The 22,603-nt window shown below is 43.4% G+C and overlaps 1 protein-coding gene across 2 annotated transcripts in view; it reads left to right on the top strand.

The window, feature by feature from the left end:
* The first annotated feature begins 322 nt into the window (after positions 1 to 322).
* The window catches only part of ACO1 (aconitase 1), a 54,536-nt gene continuing 32,255 nt past the window's right edge, over positions 323 to 22,603 (top strand). Inside the window, exons 1-3 of one of the 2 annotated variants that reach the window (XM_088457320.1) lie at positions 323 to 464; positions 21,777 to 21,890; positions 22,252 to 22,420. In XM_088457320.1, the coding sequence (XP_088313446.1) occupies positions 21,794 to 21,890; positions 22,252 to 22,420 (266 nt within the window). In that variant the 5' untranslated portion in view covers positions 323 to 464; positions 21,777 to 21,793. Of the gene's footprint in view, positions 465 to 4,643; positions 4,721 to 21,776; positions 21,891 to 22,251; positions 22,421 to 22,603 lie in introns of those variants that run through there. The other variant, XM_088457321.1, reaches the window with a different exon arrangement.

The following is a 22,603-nucleotide window of genomic DNA, read 5'->3' as shown; positions in this document are numbered from 1 at the left end:
GTATGCCATGACAGCAGTGTGCAGCTGTCGCATTACCTCTGTGGGACTGGGAGTGTATGCTAATTTTCCCTTACCATCTATACTGGATACACTAATATAGGACACACATATAATATATACACACATAGAACGTGATTACTGCTTTATATAGCTGCTGTATGGCTTTCCTGATGTCACTCACTGACGTCGCCACCAATGAGGGCGGAGTAGGCGTGTTCTAAATGCAGCTCTCAGCAATGATACGGGCGGGCCGAGTCATCATTAGTTGTAGACATGTGTCTTGAACAAACAAATCTTTATTAAGTATTAAGCAATATAAGCGCTGTCTATGTTCACTGCCCTGACGCGCTGTGATACTTGCTGCTTCTCGGGGGGCAGAGGGCGGGCCTGGGAGATCATACACTGACGCTGCCGGCCTGTGCTGCACTTATCTACACCTGTATTATAGGAGCAGCACCCAGCAGGTGAGGAGGGGCAGCATGGTTACAGCATGGGCTGGGAAGTGACAGGAGTAATATGGTTTTATCTGTTATGGATGTAATTGTCTAGCTGTTTTATTTTTTAATCTTCAGTTTTGTTAATTTTTTTTTTATTATTATTTCTAAATGACTACAAAGACTATTGTAAAAAAAAACAACAACAACTCCCTTGTTTGAGGCACACTGGGTCACATATTATATTAAAAATTAACTTTTATTATTTTATATATTAAAAAATTAATTAAATGGAACTAATACAGATATGAAACAAACAAATTTATTTAAAAATCCTTTTAAAAAAGACACCATTATATAGTATGGAGTATACTCACATATCTTATACAAAATTGTATGTAAGAAGGTAAGCAATTTGTGGTTTAGTAGTAATAGAAAGTGCTATTGCAATGCAATATATGTGCTATGTACATACCGACGGCATAACATGCAAAAAATTTCCAAATAAATATTGAACAGGTCGAAAGTGCTAGTGCAATACAATATACTCACTATGTACAAACAATCGGCATAGCATGTAGGACAATCAACTCAATATGAACGTGAAAAGATAATTAAATATTGTGATGAGCAAAAAAGAGGAACAAACAACATATACTGTAGCAGTAACTTGTTAGTACAGTGCTAGTGCATTGAAATCTCTCAATTGAGAATATATTCTTTATCTACCTGTGCTGTGTTTCCCCTTCCCAACATTCCCCTTTCCTTGATATAAAAGACTATTGGTGCACATCATGCTCAATAGATAATGCACATGGGATGAGTGCCTCTCTCACACTTCTCTAAGCCGCAGTAGTTATGAAGCTATTGGACACCACTGACTATTTTTATGGTAGAGCTTATTTCCCCTTCATGATAAAGTAATGTCTAAATCCCCTTCTCGGAGAGGACCCTGACGTCATCAGTTACTGTCCAACGTCATACCTTAACATCCAAGTGGGCATAGAGAGGGAATATAACCTTGTGGCGAGCGTGAGCGGACAACTTTCTTCTTTAGATGGCCTTAATGGGCATGGAACTGCACTTCCGGCCTCATGTCACTTCCAGGTCCCTAGCATGAAGGGGAGATAAGCTCAAACTTCATGCTAAGGACCTGGAAGTGATGTGAGTGAGGGCTGAAGTGAGATTCCATACCCATAAAGTCCACCTAGAGAAGAAACTTGTCCCCTCGTGGGCTCGCCATGCTTCGGGCTAGGTTTCTCGCTTCGCTCGCTACAAGATTATATTCCCCCTCTATGTCCACGTGGATGGTAGGGAATGATGGACAGTAGCTGATGACGTCAGGGTCCTCTCTGTGAAGGGCATGGAGACATTACCCTGCTATTACCCCCACACTACCCTTAGTGCTGACTTTCTGTAGGACACTACACCTTTGGACAGATGCAGAGTTGAATGTACACCCGTGTGCGGAGTGTGTTTTGTGTGAGTTCACACTGCTGATGCTTCAAAACTGGGTAATATGAGTTGTATGCATTTCAATCACATGTATAGCTCGGTGAAGGCTGTACACACACCAGGATGTAAACCAATATATTCCTGTTTAGAGGTGTATTTTTACTGTTTATGATGATGACTTGTAGCAAACTAGACGCATATACAGGAGCTGCCGTATCTGGAGATAGAGGGCCTGATACAGCAAGGAACGCACGGATGCAGATGCACGCAATCAGCCGCTGCGAGAATGTGCTAATGAATGCATAAGCATGGGAATCGCAGCAGAATAAGCAGACGCCCAGCACTACATAATCCCACCCACTTCCCTTTACTTGCGTCCTCTATACCTGGCAAGACAGCGGAAACCTCAGTGACATCGAGAACCATCAGACCCATATGCACAATAGCGGTTGACCTGACCCTCTCGCAGACATAACGAGACTTCCTGTGGGCAACTAGACCTCAGGCTGCGTCCGTATTCTGCAAGGGCTTAATTATGCACGCCCCTGAAACGCCGTCCAAACACACAGGCACGCCTGCGTTGCCCGACCACTCCCCCACAAATGGCACTTCCTGTCAATCACTTGTCCCTGGGGCTGCGGACTCCCTGCATACTCCATCGCATTGCCCGGTACGCGCACTGCGATGCATGCGCAGTGCAAAACAATCGACCGATTGTGTGCATCTGCATCCGTGCGCTCCTTGCTGAATCAGGCCCTTAGTCAGCTCTTCATGTGCACCTATGAGCAATATATGGCCCTCTGGCAACACAAGGTGCTGCACGAATAGTAACATGACCACTGCTCTCTGTAGCTTTGCGAAAGGCCTTTTATCCACTTTATTTTATCCGTATTAATGCCGTCAGAACGCAGGTCTGAAGAAAAGAAATAATACATTCTTCCTAATGTGACCATACCCACATTGATTTTACCAGTAACTGGAGTGTGTTGCATTTGTCCAAATACATCTTGCTGTGTCCACATACTTGACCACGGGTGGAAATATACAGTGACCTCAAAACACTAGTAAAACTGCTTAAAAAAATTGCACTAGTGGGTACCGGGCATATAAGGAGAATGGAGTCTGCAGGTGTTTAGTAATTCACTACATTATATGATTGCACCCTCCAGTGTTGGGGCCATTGAGATTGGTCAGGAAGGGAGGAATACTCTATGCAGATAATGTTCTGAAGTGTTGAATGGGTCACTAATAAACTTCTGAAACTACTAATAAAAGCACAGATTTAGAAGAAATGCTATCAACATCTTGGCAACAAGTAAGGCTATAGTATTGCAGTTGCTGGGTTTTAGGGTGTAATTATGCACTAATGTCCTTGTAAGCTATTCCTGCAATTGGTAGAAAGTATTGTAGCAGGAAGGTAAATATGTTATTGTATCAGTGTAAATTACATTGTTACCAAATTAACCAGACTATTCAATTGTGCATGATGGCTGTGAGGGACCGGCACCTCGCAAGCACCAACATCAGTTTTTTCCTTGCACCCTATAGAGGTTTGGCTACCTTAATTAAGTCTGATATGGGCAGCCGCATTTGTGACCTTTCATCACCACCAATTGCATAAAGGTCTCCATACAACTGTGACTGGATCGGAGACGCCGGCCGGAAATGCCGAACGGCGGCCATCGATGTTCCACGATCCGTTGCAGGATCGGTGAAATTGAACATGTAGAATTTCTGCCAATTACGATAATTTTTTTATTTTGATCGGCATATCTGTTAGAATCCAACATGTTGGATTTCAGCGATGCATCTGTCGCAGATGTATGGGGCCCATTACTCCCTAAAGGCCCCCATACATCAACAATCTGAAAACCACAATTGAACAGTTTGAAGATTTATTGCCCGATCCCAATCTAGCAATCTGCACCCATACACTACAGATCTTTTTCAGTGATTTGCAGATTATTTTCAGCAAACGCAAATCTGCTGATCATCTCCATATACTAGCAATCCACAGCCCCAATCCATCTGTGAAATCCAACATGTTGGACAATCTGATTTAACAATTCCAATCACTTTTTGGTTGCAATCTGTGAAGCTAGGTGAACCATGGTGACAATCCAGGCTTGAAAATCACCAAAATATATTTCTTTAATAAGTATAAATGACAGAGCTATCTGTGCTGAGACAAACAGTCCAGCAGTATACATACATGTATAAGACAATGACACAAAATAGACCATACAAGTGTTAATGTTAGCATTTCGGTAATGTTCAGTTCTGCACAAAACATACAGCTATAAAAAGATTAGATTGAGCAATAGTTGCTTTTTCATTGTTGACAATGTTTAATGCATTTGAATTACAACATGTAAAATAAATGTATTGCTTTATTAAAGAACTGATAAACCAGAGCAATATTTCATATCACTGTAAATAAAAAAAAATATTCTAAACCGGTTTTACTCAACAATGTTGTAAAAAGTTTGAATATGTGCATTATTATGTCTGTTTATTCTTATCAGAGGAACAGGAGCCTGTGGGCCTCTCTGAGTGTGGGAGGGCCCATAGGTGGGTTGGGGAGCTGTGCACTGTGGATAAGCAGCTGTCTTAGTCCTTCCCTTCTCTGTGTGTATGTGTGAGCCAGTAATGTCTCACCTTCCTGTACTATGTATGAAGAGGCGTGTGCATGGCCATAGGGTGGAGCTCACTGCAGTGTGTGACATGTCAAGGTCTGCAAACTGAGTTGTTTGCCAGTAGCTCAGCGTTGGTACAGAGGCTGACTCTCCTGTCCGAATGAGCTTAGTGACAAGACTGGCTAGGTCTCTCTTGTGAGTATACCACCCCCCTTGCTCACATCTACATGTATTGCTTATTAGAAATAGATCTAAACTTTGTGTAAAAGGTGAGATTTTATTTTCTCCCTGTAAAAAGCATAACCCTTTATATACAGGCAGATGACTGAGATGGTCAGTATAAATTAGTACATAGTTGTTGTGTTTTTTTTTTTTGTATTTGATGTGTTTAAACACTAGTGACAGGAATTCCTTAAATTCCTTTCCTAAAAGTGTAGTGAAAGTCTCTTCTCCTACTTGGGTATTTGTGTAAGTGTTCCATTTCTGTGAATGTTGCCCTGCTTTCTGAACCTCAATTATAGGGAGGTATTTATCAAAGCTGGGAGAGAAATAAAATTTGTGAGAGATAAAGTACTAACCAATCGGCTTCCAATTTACATTTTGCAGGCTGTGTTTATAAAATGATAGTTAAGAGCTGATTAGTTGGTCATTTATTTTTTCACAATTTTATCTCTCTACCAGCGTCTCTACTCTGATGTGTGGGCTTCTTTTGTCTTAATTTGCTGTATATAATTATGAAATGTGTGTGTGTGTGTATGTATATATATATATATATATATATATATATATATATATATATATATATATATACACACACACACACACTTGTCTTTTAGTTCTGGGACATTGTACACATGCCTCTGGCAACCATGATGTTTGGGAACGTGTTTATAACAGCACCCAGCTTTAGGATACAACAAAATGTAATATACTTTACACCAGCACTATTTTGCTTTTTCATAAAATTTTTCAGTCACTTCTAGATTTGAACACAGATACTATTATGCATATAGGTGACTGTATAAATATTTATTATTTAATTTATTGAAGTAATTCACACCATGTAGTGAATGCAGCGTGAGCACTGCTCTAGCTGATGTGCCATGTTTTGTGTTTTTTTGCACTGCAAGCGCACACAAATTCACAATTGCAGTGTAGGACAAATTAAGTTTAATGGGCTTTGAGGTTGGAAGCAGCACTTTTATGTAAGCAAAGTTCAGTAAAGGCATATTCTGGCAAATGCATCTTATTCAGACCAGCAATTATGCACGGTATGCAGTCGGGAAGCCGGCGGACCTAATCTCGACCGCCGGCTTCCCGACTGTCATATCCGAGCAAGTGTGTAAAGTCAGGCGTCGATATGCCGACGCCTGTCAGTAGACATATGCCGGGAGCCCGGCATCCCTATCAAAGGGATGCCGAGCGCAGATAGCCGCGGGGGGGGGGGTTTAGGGTTCCCGAGGGGCACTTAGGGTTAGGCACCCCCCCCGGGGGACTTAGGTTTAGGTGGCGGGGAAGGGGGGGGTTAGGTTTAGGCACTTAGAGGGGGAGTTAGGCACTGGGGGGGAAGGTTAGGGTTAGGCACCCCTAAGGAAGGGTTAGGGGAGGGAATTAAGTTAGTGAATACTTACCTTAGGGACGATCAGGATTTTCACACAAGTCGGGCAGCCGCTGTCGTGATTTCAACTGCCGGACATGCGTCCGGCGGTAAATCATACCAATTCCATTGTGCACATATATACGTCTGCTATAAGTCAGGTGCAAATGTACGCTGATATATGCTGTCCATGAAGATTCACACACATGCGGCATATCTGTAGATGTGTACTGCTGTGCATATATGTGGAAATACAAATTTATTTTGCTCCCATTTTGCTACCAAGTCTGCATCAGGCCTCATATACTTATTATTATTATTATTTATTATTTATTTTTTCGGTTCTGTCTGAATTTTTTCATAACCAGGGTATATTCGAATCAAATTTGGGAACTTTATACCCTTCTACTTGGGCTTAGAGAAATAGCTGTCTATCATCCAGTCTTGGGGACACTGATATACCTTGTTGTGTAGATGGCATTGTCCTAGATTAGGCACCATTTTTCTTTTTTATTATGGAAGGTGGATTGTCATTTTTCTTTATTGTTATGGAAGGTGAATTGTCTTCTTGTGCTTTCAGGATGGCTGAATGATTAATAGTTTAGCTGTTGGTGGTCTTTTTCAGTTGAGATTACTTTCACGCAAACATGAGTTTCAGTGGTGGGTCATTCCATGTCAAGTGGGCCAGGGATCCCCATCTGACCATCTCCAATTTTGTTACAATTTGACATGAAAGCTGGCATATGTCAGACTAACTTTGGAAAAATTTTAGTTCACAATATGCAAAAGTAGCAAACTTTGGCAACCAAAGTGGGGGTGGGTTCAACTGCACCTACTCAGCAGTGCTCAATCAGCTGGTGGGGACTATCTTAAAAATTAGACCACTTGACATGAAATGACCCTGGTGGCTTCTATGGTGCATTTTCCTTGTTGCTATCTTTTTTGGTGGGCTTTTTGCTGGACAGCTTCACTCAGTTTGTTGGAGCGTATTTTCTCATTTAAGTGTTTTATTTGAATCTCTCCTGTGGGATTGGTTAGTTATACGCTGAATTCAAAGATGGTGTAGGTAGAGGAGACGCAGCAAACAAGTTTAGTACCTACTCCAGGACAGCACCCTCTATATCCCAAGGTAAATCCGTGTTCCCCAGCTGGGTTCAGATACATTTATTTAATGAGTACCAAATCTCCACTTTTTATTGTATTTCTTCAGTCCTTTGACTCTTGTCTTTTTTTTGTTATTCATTCCTTTCATTGACTTGCACTAGACAGATATAAGCTGGTTGTTTTATACATGATATCTTACATCATTATGCAGTGTCCACAAAATCATAAGCTTGTGATTTATTTTTTCTCCTTCTTTGCATTGCTGTGTTCTACGGAAAATTATATAAACCCCCCCCCCCCCATAAAATGAACTCCAAATGCATGTCCATAGGCCAATCTTATTATTAAACAAAGTCCTGCCATAGTGTAGGATTCACTACCCATACAGATCTCTCAATTCAGTATGTGTTGTCTTTAAAGCAGGGGTGGGCAATAAGCAGCCCTCCAGCTGTTGTTGAATTACATATCCGACAGTTTTAGCATGGCCAAATAGCAACAAAACTGTGGCAGTGCATGCTGGGATGTGTAGTTCTACAACAGCTGGGGGACACTTATTGCCCACCCTTACTTTAAAGTAAACACATTTATGGGATCTTACAGAGGTAGCAGCTAAAAGTTACCGCTATAAATAACATATCTTCAAACATTGGTCGTATGTGCAACACTGTTGGTGTAGTGGTCAACATTGCTCCTTCTCAGGTCATTAGTTCAGGTCCTAACCAAAGCTCTATATGTGTGGAGTGTGCCTGTGTTTGTGGGTGTCCTGTGGCTTCTATAGTTTCCTCACACACTAAATAAACATGCTGGTTGATTGATTGGATTCTGTCAAGAAATGAACCCTAGCGTGTGTGTGCCCATGTGGTAGGAAATTTAGATTGTAAGCTCTACTGGTGGCAGGGACTGATGTGAATGACTGACTGATATATTCTCTGTAAAGCACTGCCTAAATAACTGTTAGAAAATAATTCTATTGTATGTACACTAGTCATCTCGAGATGGATTTGAACACATTCACCTATTAGAAACCGAATTTGACAGCAGATAGGAATCACTTGGCCTATCTAGCCTGCACCTTTTCATTTATCCTTTTGGCAATTTCAACCCTATTTGCTCCTTAGGTCTCTCTTAAGGATATTCATATGCTTCTCCCAAGCGTGTTTAAATTGTTCCACTGTCTTAGCTTCAACCACATCTGATGGGAGGCTATTCCACTTATCCACTACCCATTCTGTGAAGTCATTTTTCCTCAAATTTCCTCTGTGCCTACCTCCCTCTAGTCTCAGTGCATATCCTCGTTCTTGTACATCTATTTTGAAGGATGCTTCCCTCCTGTACCTTGTTAAAACGCTTGATGTATTAAAAACGTTCAAATACATCAATTTGTCAAGCATGTTCCCCCACCTTTCCCTTTTCTGCTCAAAAGTATACATATTAAGATATTTTAGTCTTTCCTAGTTTGTGTTCGCATCATTGTTTATATGTAAAGTGCCACAAAAATCTACATTGCCACAATATGGATATGGAAAATATAACATGCAAAAATACAAATCATTGTTAGGAAATTTTATATGTTTGGAATTTTGCAGAGAGATTAGTGCACAGATTGTATTGGGGTGTGGGAGAACACCTTAGCTAGCACTAATAATGCTCTTTAAAGAATAGCTAGTGCAGAGGTTCCGAAACACCGTCCTCAAGGCATCCCAGGTGTTAGATATATCCATGGTTGAGCACAGGTGGTTAAATCAAATTGACTGAGGTACTAATTAAATCACCTGTGGTCAAGCATGGAAATCCTTAAAACCTAGACTGTTGGGGTGCCTTGAGGACAGAGGGCCTGATTCAGACCCGAATGCTAAGCCACAGACGCACGCTATGGGCGATTGTCGCCCGTCTGCGCATGCATCGCGTGTGCGCGAACCAGTCACTGCTATTGGGAATCCTGCGCTCGTTGCACAAATACTGAGCGCTATTTTTGGTGACAGGGCCGTTTGTGGGTGGTAACAGGGGAAGGTGCTTGTGAACGAAGGAGTGGTGCTGTGAACGCAGGCGTGTCTGGGCGTCAAAACAGAGTTTTTTGGGTTTTTTTGTTTTGTTTTTTATTGGTGTGCATAACTGGCATGGAAGCGTCATTGTACACGTCACTTGGTTGTATTTCAGCCTGCAGTGCTTGCGGTGGAGTAGGGTCTACCTCAAGCGCTGCGTGCAGCTCCGATGGCTCTCGATGGTTCTGATTAATCATACACTTCCTGGAGATGACGTGTGCGTTGAAAGAAAAGTGGGCATCTTTATACCGGCGTGCGCTCACTCTGTCATCGCTCTCTAAGACATAGAGGTCATCCTTACACAAGACAGTGCGATCGTGGAATTTGCATACCCGGCCCCTTTTGGCAGCGAGAGAGTGCAGCTTAGCGTCCAGGTCTGAATTGACCACAGAGTTTGGGAACCTCGGAGCTTGTGTCTTGCTTGGATTTTATCAAAGACCCTTTGCCACATGCAAGGAAGGTTATATTAGTCTCAACTGGTCTCGAGCAGTCTCATGATTGGTCATTGTGTAGGAGTTAATTTTCAGTTTTGTTAACAATATAATATCCTCGTTAGATATGTTATGTTAGTATGCTGTGCAGTGCACTCATTAATTCATAATTACAATTATGTGTCAAAAGTCATGGGATATCGGTATGTAGAGGTAATGGTACTGTGACATCTTGGAAATGCCCAGACCTCCTTCAGTTGTAATCTGACATTTCGTGAGTCAGTTTGAACACCAGCTCGGCTGTTCATGCCAAGGCGAACAGGGCATGATATTGAGTGCCCCGACGTATGGGACATTCTATTTCCGGAATTGTGTGGACATTCAACATTTTTCAATGGAAGATGTAACTTGTGTACCGGGAATACCTTATGGAAGGCATTACCAACCACCATGGACAGCACAGGGGCCGACACACAGGTGCTTAATGATCGTGACTAGCGGTGTCTGGCCAGAAATGTCCATGGTAACAGACAAGCGACACTGGCTCAACTTACATTCAATGCAGTAGTACAGTACCAGATGCATAGTCAGTAGGTCAGTGCAGCGTTCTTTAGCTTCCATGGGATTTGGGAGCAGAAGACCCACCAGAGTGCCCCTGTTAACACTACGACACCGGACTGAGCACCTCACCTTGGTTGTGGTTCCATAATGGTGTGGGGTGTGTTCACATGGCATTGGTTGGGTCCGCTGGTCCGCCTGAACATGTAATTGAACGGTAACTGCTATGTTGCATTACTTGATGGCCATTTGCAGCCCTTCATGTACCCCCACAATGATGGAATATACCAGTAGGATAATGCACCATGTCATCAGTCCCAAGTTGTCCAGAATTTGTTTGAGGAGCAGTCTGGAACATTCTAACAAATGGTGTGACCACCACATTTGCCTGACATCAACCCAATCGAGTATTTATGAGACGTGGTGGAACGGTCCATTCACATCCAAGATCCTGAACCTACAAATATCAGGAAGCTGTGGGAAGCTATCCAGATGGCATGGGTCAACATCTCTCCAGTAGTCTTCATTCTAGCACCCTGCACCTGTCACAACCTGTGCAGTTCCTCTTTCCTGCCTGGGGTGTCGGTCTCTGCTCTTATGCTTCTTGCACACTCATCTGATGCAACATACTGGTGAAATTCAGCAGTTTGTGTGGTAGAAGCACCAGAGCAGAGAGTGACACCAAACAAACAAAAATGGCAGCTGCTCAATCAATCTAGCAGCACTAATCCTGTGCATGAAAGGGAGGGGTCATACTAAGTAGAAAAAGGAGCCGTGACGAGGCCTAGCAGCTTTCCATGTATTTGCAAATGCATGCAACTAATATCTCTGAATTTCTATGACCATATAGTCTTCATATATTGTTGGAAGTACTATTCAATGTGCTGAGGAACAATAAGGGGTTAAATCACCCTCCTTTTTCTACAGAAAGTGACACCCCAGGCAGGAAAGAGGAATTACATGGGTTTTAAGAGGTGCAGGGTGCTAGAATGAACAATACACTTGTGGAATCGATGCCACGGCGAGTTACTGCACTTCGCCGGGTTAGAGGGGTGGGTCCTACACGATACTAGGTATCTATCCCATGATTTTTGGCACTTCAGTGTAATAGGTAGAAAATACGTCGTTATCCTCCCTAAAATTGTACACTGTTCTCCAATTTTCTGCCAAAATGCATGTAATTTTGCGGTTGACTGCGGAATATAATTGCTGAAACCGTACAAGCACATATGCAGAAGGCATACACGGTTTGCAGCTTTTGTAGTAGTGTTAAATGTCTTCTACAAAAAAAACCCCATAATTTCCTGCCTTATCTTTTGCTTTTGTTTTTTCTAATATTTAGTCTTTATTACAGGATGTTTTAGAGCTTGAAAAGGAAAATTCAATCAACACTTCACTTTCACCAACACCATGCTGTACATAGACACCAACCAATTATTCTAATTTATGCTAGTCAGATATTAAAATGGAAACCATAATGTTCATCATAGAAATAGTAGTTTATAACACAAGTTTGCATTGTCTGATTATTTGTAGAAATTTCATACATAAAGGACAGCAACAACCAACATATAAATAATACATAAATCTTAGACGAAATATTGAATTTTACATTTAACCACAGAATTTAAATCCGCAAAACTATTAAAGTGCAAAACACACCTGGTTTTGTGATTTTTAAATTTATGGGCAAAGATAACAATCGGCGACTTTGAAAAGCCGTCGTTTAGTAAATAGACCCCTAGATGTGCCAATGTCCCAATATATGAATCCACTATTTTACAGTCTATAAAGAGAATTACTGTCACCTAGAAATGTGACAAGCCGATCACGCATGTCTTTCCCCTGGCACCGTAATCAAAATGGAGAAGCATCACCATCTAGCACAATGACTGCTTTATCTTAGTTAGTGGCTCTCTACGCTATAAGCATTCTAAGGCCCGTTTTCAGTTCTCTGTGATCTACATCACCGTAGAATATGGTACCTCATCATCGCAAATTGTTCTGCACACCTCTATGGGATGCAAAGCAAATTTGGTGATGACGATAGTCACGAAAGTGCTTTGTTACTGGCTATTAAAAAGTTCTGCAAGGGGTGACCTAATTGCTGGTCCGGCGTAATGTCAGGATTAATCCCTGTCCCCTCCTTTGCCCAAGTGACATCAGTTATAAGGAGGTGATTTTTATGTATGACCCCCTGTCCGTTTCCCTGATGTGAACTCCTGCAGTGCTTGGTTCATCTTTTCCTTAGTGGTTAATGGGTTAATTAAAAAAAAAAAAACTACTGTGTTCTGTATTTGCCTCTGCAAATCTGCTTTCTTAGGTGTACACACAGAATGCATGTGTATATGCATCTCTGTAGTGGTCTGCATTTGCTCTCAAATATAGAAAAACAGCCTTACTGTTCTTGTCCTATGTTATACCCCTTTCACATTAGATTGCCAGGTCGCACCCGGAATTTTGGTCACAGGTCCATCCCAGGTGCGACCCAGCTGAGACCTCTTTCTGACTGGCAGCCCAACCCGGCAATAATGCCGGGTCGATGACGTCACCGCCATCACGTGCTGAGCCGGTGCTTGGAGAGGAGATCTCCAAGCGCCGGCTTTTCCTATCCTGTGAACGGGACCCGGGTTTAACATTTCTTGTAAAAAGGGTTAAAATGCCAGGTCGCTTGATCCGGCTTATTTCAACCTGGCCCTTTTACTCTGCACAGTAACCTAGGTTTGCTGCGTGTTCATATGCAATAACACGGGTTATTGCTTGTAGTGTGAAAGCTGTATCAGTCTGCCCTTTCCCTCTCCTGTCCCACCTCTGTAGGTGCAAATCTGCATGAGTGTTTATGATTGTGGCCTGTTTTCTGGGCATGCAACTTTACACTTTGCAAACTGGCTTAAGTTTTAAGGTGTGTATCCACTTGCTTATGGGGTAACGACAGTACGATTACAACATTGCAATTGTACAGTCGTTCCTTATCCCCTGTAGTGCCGACACTGAACGATATGTTTTCAGTGCAGGCACCCTCTCTCATGACCGGCATGTTCAAGCAATGATTGATGTCGAAAACGACCAGCGGGAGCGCGCATCGCTTGCCGTTTTCGACATTTTTATGCCCGATTTGTGTCCGATTAATGAGCGCTTGAACGATAACAATGTCGTTCGAGTTCAATCGCTCATTTAAATCGGCAAGTGGATATGCGGCATTATACTGGGTACACACTTAAGCGAGAGAACCGAGATTTTGATTCCATACAGGACAAAAATTTCTATATGCGATCATCATATAAAGAGACCAACATATGTCAACAATTGTTATATCGAAATGGCAGATAATTGTCATTGTTGGTGGTGGACCATGGAGTAGACTATCAACATACTCAAATGGGGTGATTCAAGAAAAATGGATGAAACAAGCTTTAATCCTTGTTGGTACACAAGCAACCCAGCGGTCAACCAACCATCCACACAGACCAAACAACTGATTAATAAGCGTACCCACTTACCAATAGGCTGCTCAATATGGCTGTCAAGGCATTTAAAATGCCCGCCCAGTTGTGATGTCAGTGTCGGCAGTTTCCGTTACCCAGTGTACGGGTCAGTTGGTGGGTTCCCCGTACACATTGGCAGATACACATAACATTCTGCATTGCACAGTCGACACTATATATAGTGTTCACTCTAGGTCTGGTGGCAGGCAGGGCACCGGACCTAGAGTAAGGGCACTTCAGCGTGTGCCTGACAAGGGGGGGTAGCCAATGAAAGGGGGCATGTCTTTATAATGCATCCCCTTATCGTCACTCTTGGGGGCATGCCCGGCACTTACGGACATGCCGGGCAGGCCCCAAGCGCCGCGGTCACTGTGAATGGATGCGCCTGGCATTCATTCACCGCCGGTGACCGCTGCTCTGACGTTTTCCCCACCCACGGGACACTGCGGCCAGCGGGTGGAGGACAACCTGCGGGTGCTTTCTGCCCTTCAGAAATAGGGCGCGGCGCCCCTCTGAAACAGCCTAGCGTGAACGCTATATATATTTGTGAATGACGTAGTTCACAGATGTGTGTACACACAAGCACTGCAATGTAATGATGTGCTGGGCATATATGCTAGTGTTAGGGACCTGCAGAAAAATGGGGTCCCTTGATGCTGGGCTGCAGGCTTAAATGCTTTGATCAAATCATGACAAAATCCCCTTTGTTTTATTTATTGCACACACGTAAATTTGCAGTATATTATTGTTAGCGCCGATAGCAAAAGCTTCCCTGTTTTGTCTTCAGAAATAGGGCAAGGCGCGGCGCCCCGCTGAAACAGCCTAGCGTGAACGCTATATGTATATTTGTGAATGACGTAGTTCACAGGTGTGTACACACAAGCTGATACCCAGCATTGCTCTGCATCAGCCACTGTATTTAAATGTTATGTTCTGCAACAGGGGTAGTTAAGATATTGCGTGGGGCCTCACAAGTTGCCATTTGTCCCATAAAGGAAACATTTGTGGGTACCGCCATACATGTTAATGAATGCAGTTGTTTGTTCACACAGAGGGACAAGCACTTGGATTGGAGACACGGGATCATATGATTGCCGCCTTCTTTTTTTTTTTTTTTTCTCTCTCTCACATTTGTCTTAAATATATGTACACAGGTTGAATACAAGTTGTCATTTGTTTTATTGAGGCTGTGGTGTCGTGCCTTGATGTGTCATATGATTGAATAGTTCCTGTGTAAAGGCCATCATAAAAGATGCCCTTTTGCACAATTTCATATCACTACTTCTGGATTCTTTTCTGAGATTATGTTTGAGAAGTGTAGCTCCATCTGTGATACAGCAGAGTACTTTGTGCTGGCCTGTGTGAGAGGGAAAGGGGATGGGCCCCGGCTGGGTTTCTGCTGAGTCAGAGGCCATGCATTATTGTTGTTATCTTTGGTTCTCACAAACCTTATACATCTTGAACATTATAGGAACACATGTCATGGACATACAGTACATGCAGTGGTTGTTTCTCTATACTCTTCCTAACTTCTCTGCACACAATGGTAACTTAGATCCTTCTCTCTGTGCCTGTTTTGTTTTTCACCTATGCTCGAAGTGTGCCTGATTCTGAGATATACGCTAATGCAATCACAACTGCAATCTCTTGCAGAATCGCAGTTGCTAAAATATGCTACTGCTGTGCATAGGGACGCCCACTGCTCCCTTCCCAGATCTGTCCAATGACTTACAACAGCGGAAACATTTATAGCATCGATGCAGATCGGGGAGCCAAATGGCTTATAAGTGAAGTCTAACCTGCCTCAAACACTGGCTCCCCTGTCACGCTGAGAGTTTTCATGCTGCAAAGGAGATCGCAATGGCTAATTCATGCGCGCCCATATAACAGAGTTTAAATGATCCCGACAGGCATGCGTTTGCATTGCCACCCCCCATTACCTCCCCCAAACGTTGATTACCTGTCGCTCACTCTGAAAGTTAATCCTCTGTATAGAATGATTGCAGTACAATTGCTACACGTGCGCAGTGCAGCATTCGTGCATGCGCAGTGGCAAACAATTGCTTGATCTGCGTAAATATCGGCATTTCATAAATCTCGGAATTAGGCCTACACTGCACATATTCACTATTAGAGTCCATAGTTATTTCTCTGGACTACTTTTCCATTCAAATAATATACATTGGCACATGAACAACTTTAGTACGCTGCTGTGTTATTTTTTCTAACAAGTCTGGCGTTCAGAAATTCTCACCTGATTCTACTCCGAGTTCTATTCTCTTGTTTACATGTAGAAAGGTGTCTGTAATAAGCTGAGCTATTATAACGTATCTATTGATCAGTAGTCCTGGTTTTGTCAAATGATGATAATTTGCTTCTCCCCTAGAATAATATAGTCATGCTTTTTTATGCAGCAAAGTGGGCTTAATAAAGCTAATTCATTTTGTCAGTATTAATATGAACCACTAAGTATATAATAACACTTATTAGTGCAGGATGCAATTTTTACAACATAGCATGTACTTACACTAATAAGTGCTGTTATATACTTAGTGGTTCATATTAATACTGACGAAATTAATATAGAAGTAATTGAACTAATTGAGGGGAGTATTATAATCCTGTTCAGTTGTTTGATCTTTATAGAGGTTTTATATGTTCCAATAAACCTGAGGACACAGTTAAATTATGGACATCGGTTCCTCAAACCAATAGCTCTCCTTACTACAGTATTTCCTTTTAGCCTACTCTGTGGCTGGTAATATCTCGTCATCATTATTTACTGCCCAATCTCTCACACACTGTGTGAATGCTTCATTCAAACTTGACTTTATAATTGTATTTGCTGCTTTGCTGTAAAGGTGCTATGCCACCAATTTGTGGGACCAAGGGTGTTCTGGTCGCTAATGTAGCAATGTATATTATCCTTGTCCTCGTCCTGTATTGTATTGGGGTGTGATATGTATTACCGCCGGCCGCATGTCTGGCAGTTCAATTCCCGACAGCGGCTGCCCGACAAAGGAGGAAATCCCGATCGTCATAAAGGTAAGTATATACTAACCTAACCCCTAACCCTCCTTAGGGGTGCCTAACCCTAACCTCCCCCCCTGTGCCTAAACCTAACCCCCCCCCCTTCTCCGCTGCCTAACCCTAAGTCCCACGGGAGGGTGCCTAACCCTAACCTCCCCCTGGGGGTGCCTAACCCTAACCTCCCGGGAGGGTGCCTAACCCTAAGTCCCCCCCGGGAGCCCTAAACCTAACCCCCCCCCACTCCCCGGGGCTGTCTGCTGCGGCGCCCGGCATCCTCTCGATTGGGATGCCGGGCGCCGGTCTCCAGCTGTCAAGCAAATGACAGGCGTCTAGATTTAGACACCTGTCATTCGTCCCTAGTCGGGATAAAGCAGTCTGGAAGCCGGCGGTCGGCATTTAGACTGTCTGGTTCCAGACTACATCCCTTGTATTGTACTGTAAGTCACTGGTCAACCTATTTGTTTGTTTATGTACTATGTAAGGCGCTGCGGAATACTTGTGGCGCCATATAAATAAATGATAATAATCCAGAGCTTCGTGGAGAGGTAAGTAAAAAAAAAAAAAAAATTTATCTAATAATTTTAATTTAGATTTTTGTATTAGTTATTTTAATACTTGACTTTTTACTTTGCAGACACCGAGAGTGAGGGGTAGAGGACTGAGCCAGTAGAGGGATCTGAAGAGATCCATATTCATACTGCCCGCATTTTTTTTTTTTTTTTTTTAAAGAGATTACGGCAGCTCAAGATACTGTTAACTATAGCATGCAAATTCCTCCAGGAAAAATTAAAACATTCTGGTGGCCTTCAAGAACCATTGTGTTCTATGGTTCCGTCTACGGCGTAGATGATGTGACAAATTGCTGATAAGTTAATGTAGGAGATACGTTTCAGCATTAATACATGAAGGTGCTTGGCTTTTTCACATTTGTTTAATCTTTTACAATAATGTTTGATACATCTGCCCCCAAATATATGTAATAAATCCCAGAGAGATATAACATTGTAATGTATCTGCCCAGCATACATTGTTTTATTGTTGTGTTTTTCTATATGTTTGTGTTTTCCTCCTCTTTCAAGCTTAAAGTTCCTGAGAAGAATAGAGAACTTACTATTGCCATGAACTTTGTCCCTGTTTTACTACAGCAACAAGCCTGAATACAGAAACTAGTCTTTTGCTGAGCAAACAGTTTAGTGCTTTTACACATTGATTTCCAAATTGAGACATGGAACTCGTAAGAAGTTCATAAAATATATCTTGTGTACAGCCAGGGCCGCAACTAGGGGGGGGCTGGAGGTGCACGTGCACTGGGTGAGCCGCTGTACCTGGTGCCAGTGACCTCCAGCCCGGCGCTGCAGAGAGGCTCCAAGCCGGACGTCCGCTGGTAATATTTATTACCAGCGGGCGCCCGGCTCCTTCTCTGCAGCGACGCGGTGTAGCCGGAGCCGGAGGCTGGAGTTCTCTCCCGAACTCCAGCTTCCGGCTCTCCTCACGGGCACTATGGGGGAGACGTCATGACATCTCCCCCATAGTTCCAAGGAGCAGCCTGTGGACCGGACGCAACGCTGGATGCAGGAGCGGGGTTCAAGGCAAGTTTTTTTTTTTTTTTAATAAGCTGCACTACAGGGGCATTATTATGGGGGCAGGGGCATTACCACAGGGGCATTACTATGGGGGCATAGGCAATAAGGGGCATTACTAATGGGGCATGAGCACTACAGGGGCATTACTAGTGGGGCATGGGCACTACAGGGGCATTACCACAGGGGCATTACTGTGGGGGCATGAGCACTACAGGGGCATTACTGTAAGGGCACTACAGGGATATTACTATGGGGCATGGGCAATACAGGGGCATTACTATGAGAGCATGGGCACTACAGGGGCATTACTATGAAAGCATGGGCACTACAGGGGCATTAATATGGGAGCATGGGCACTACAGGGGCATTACTATATGGTGGGCACTACAGGGGCATTACTATGGGGGTATTAACATATGGGCATTACTATGGGGGCATTACAATATGGGCACTACTGCAGGGGGAATTACATGGGGGCGCCAAATTACTGTCTTGCCCCTGGTGACAAAAATCCTAGTTTCGGCCCTGGTACAGCATTAGTTTTAATAAACCACCTGCTAAGTTAGACTACTTAAACCTGGGGTGTCCAACCTTTCACCTTCCCTGGGCCACATTAGAAGATGAAAACTTGGTTTGGGCCGCACATAAAATAAAATAACAGTAACGTAGTAGTAGTCCCCCCCCCTTGTAGTGCCCCCAGTAGTAGTAGTCCCCCCCCTTGTAGTGCCCCCATAGTAATCCCCCCCCTGGTAGTGCCCCCATAGTAATCCCCCCCCTGGTAGTGCCCCCATAGTAATCCCCCCCCCCTTGGTAGTGCCCCCCATAGTAATTCCCCCCCCCTTGGTAGTGCCCCCATAGTAATTCCCCCCCCCCCTTGGTAGTGCCCCCATAGTAATTCCCCCCCCCCTTGGTAGTGCCCCCATAGTAATTCCCCCCCCCCTTGGTAGTGCCCCCATAGTAATTCCCCCCCCCCTTGGTAGTGCCCCCATAGTAATTCCCCCCCCCTTGGTAGTGCCCCCATAGTAATTCCCCCCCCCCCTTGGTAGTGCCCCCATAGTAATCCCCCCCCTTGGTAGTGCCCCCATAGTAATCCCCCCCCTTGGTAGTTCCCCCATAGGAAATCCCCCCCTTGGTAGTACCCCCATAGTAATCCCCCCCCTTGGTAGTGCCCCCATAGTAATCCCCCCCCTAGTAGAGAGAGACTTAATAAAAAAAATAAAAAAAACCCACTTACCTGAAACTCCCGCCCCTGGTCCCGATGCTTCCACCGGCTCCTCTGGCCGCTTTGCATTATGGGAGAGACGTCGTCATGACAACGGCTCTCCCATTACCCACTGCGGGAGCCGGAAGATGGCTCCCGCAGTGGGAGCAGCGGCAGCCGCTGAGAGTCTGACAGACTCTCAGTGGCTGCTGATTACAGCAAACACAAAGCTGCCGGCTCCGGCGGCTGTGTGTTTGTGCTGTGTAGCGCTGACCGGACTCCGTCCGGTCAGCGCTACACACGCGGTGCAGTCTGTGTCACAGTGACACAGACTGCACCGGCCCGCGGCCCGCATGACGCTGCGGCCCGGGGGGCACATGGCACCCTGCCCCCCGGCCCAGCCCGCCACTGGTGATTACGCTGGCGGCACAGTGAATGAAGGAGAGCGTGGGGGCGTGGTCTGGGGGCGCCGGGACTACAGTGAGCAATCCCGGAAACGCGGGACATATCGTGAATATCCCGCTGAATCCGGGACACTTGAGAGGTATGCGGGCCGCATTACGAGCCGACCTGGGCGCATGCGGCCCGCGGGCCGCGGGTTGGACAAGCCTGACTTAAACAATTCTTGAATAAAAAGATATGCCTTCTTTAATCATTCATACTTCAACAACGTGACTGGCCACATCTGAACAGAATCTGCTCTAATTTGATGCTTTTCATTTGATATTTATTTCTGAAATATTGTGAAGTATTTCTCTAGGAAAACTGTTTTGTGACTGACCGGGTGGCCTCAGCCAAGTGCTTGTGGTCACATATGAAGTTTTTTTTTTAGGTTACTGCTTTTTTTTAATGATCGCCACAATTTGACTGGTTTGTAAAGTTGCTCCCATTTCATTGGAATGTAATGCAACACCCACAGTCAGTGCCACATTGTCTTTTATAATGTCACTTTTCGTACATAGTAGCAGTTCTCTAACTGTCTCTGGACAAACTCTGTTTCAAGTGGTGGCCCCTTGCTATGTGGACAAATGAGTAAATGCAGGTATTACGATATGAGCACAAAGGGAACAATGCAGGGCTGAACATACACCAGTTTGCGTAATATTTTGCGTGATTCGCTTTGGACATGCTCAGGAAATGACTGTTTATCTAAACATGAATCTGCGTTTATGTGAGGATACTAGGTTTATGTGTGCTCTTTTGTCTACTGTTAGTTTGGATGCACCTTAACAAAATGGTATGTTTATAGAAGGCATGGTATCCTGGCACGTTTTAAAAGGAATGATTAACAACAATGTGTGTGTGTGTGTTATCTATCTATTATAATATATTTGTAGTGCGAGCAGTATTCTTTCTTCTTACTGGCACTGGTTGAGTGTGAACCTTTGCGAAAGGGAGCAGACCTCTTTGGAGGATGATCTTGCCGTACCCAGACTCTTTGGCCACCTTACCCTGTACTTGTGCGATAAGTAACAGCTGTTAGTCTGCCCACTCCAGTGAGTACACCAGATCAACAGTACCATGGACGGCTCCCAATGGATGAGTTGTTAGTGGGGTTTTGTGATGCTTCGCTGCCAACGGGAGGTTGCAGTGTATTCATGCTGCCGATAATGTCTCTCACTGCAAATGTTTCACGTGTTTTCACTAAACCTGGTAGCACCTGCAACTTCAATGCCAGTTCCCAGCAGAGAACGTCCAACAGCAATGGCTCTCTGTGCAGCCTCTTATTTTATTCTCTCCTTTCTCCATGTCTTCAACTTTAACGGGTAAAAGATCTACACTATTTAGATAGTCAAAAGATCGACACCGCGTGAGATTAAAGCTTCAATTGAAGCTTTAAAAGAAGGATGACCAATGACTTCAATACTCTTGTCTTCCTTTTCTGTTTTTTTTTTTTTTTTTTTCATTTGATTAAAAACTGCATTACAAATGACTGCATTTGACGTGTGGTCTAACCTTGTGCATTTGTAGAGCCGCTGAAACCCAAAGTCCCTTAACCTCCAGGACATCATCTCTTTCTGTGCCATTTTATTTCATTTGTCTTGTTTTTGTTTATCTGCTCCGTTATTTGACTATATATAACATAAATAATCACTCTGTTCCATCCCAGGGCATGATTTAACAGTGCACATCAAATGAATGACTTTTACATTCCATAAATGCAGATTTAGACCATGGTGTGCCTGCAAGAGCCAAATTTATGTATTAACTTTTTTTCAGGTCTTGAAACAAGAATTATGAGCAACCCCTTTGAGCAATTAGTAGAGCCACTCGATCCTGCTGAACCAGATCATAAGTATTTCAATCTCCACAAGTTAAATGATGCAAGATATGGTATGTGACACATTTAAAAAAAAAATACCTATTATCACGTTGAATATTATATTTATAGCTTTTGACTATTAGAATGTGAATTGCCTGGAGCTCTAACAACTAGTGTATAGCACTCTTGCTTGAGAAACAAAATATTTTTGAATGTTTTGAAAACCTGAAACCCATACAAATAGTATAAAATGCACATAAATAATACACAAACCTATTCCAATGTGAATTTGCATGTGATTCACAATTTCACGGCAATAAATGTGACGTAATGTAACCTGTATCTCTGCTTTCCATTATTTTTCATCCCAGTGAGTTACAACTTCTTGTGTCTTCCATTATGGTTAACGCAGGTCTTTTTGTATCTCTGCAGCCCGTTTGCCCTTCTCCATTCGAGTTCTCCTTGAATCCGCCATCAGGAACTGTGATGAATTTCTAGTGAAACGGAAGGATGTTGAGAACATCTTGAACTGGAAAGTCACTCAGCATGAGACTGTTGAAGTCCCGTTTCGTCCAGCGAGAGTTATCCTGCAGGACTTCACGTAATTACCATCTTCTTCTTGTATTGGTAACATTTGATTACACCATAAAAACCTTTGTTGCGATTTTAATCCTGTTATAATCTTTGTACCGAATATTTTTTGCTGTAATTTGTTTGATCAACTATAAGCAAGAGTGGAAAACTTATACGGCCAGTCCATCACTTTTCTCAACCAATGAACAAT

Source organism: Taudactylus pleione, unplaced genomic scaffold (genome assembly GCF_031769625.1).
Source record: "Taudactylus pleione unplaced genomic scaffold, aTauple2 ptg000757l, whole genome shotgun sequence".
NCBI lineage: Eukaryota > Metazoa > Chordata > Amphibia > Anura > Myobatrachidae > Taudactylus > Taudactylus pleione.
The sequence above is the reverse complement of the archived record's forward strand: the minus strand, read 5'-3'. Positions and strand labels throughout refer to the sequence as shown.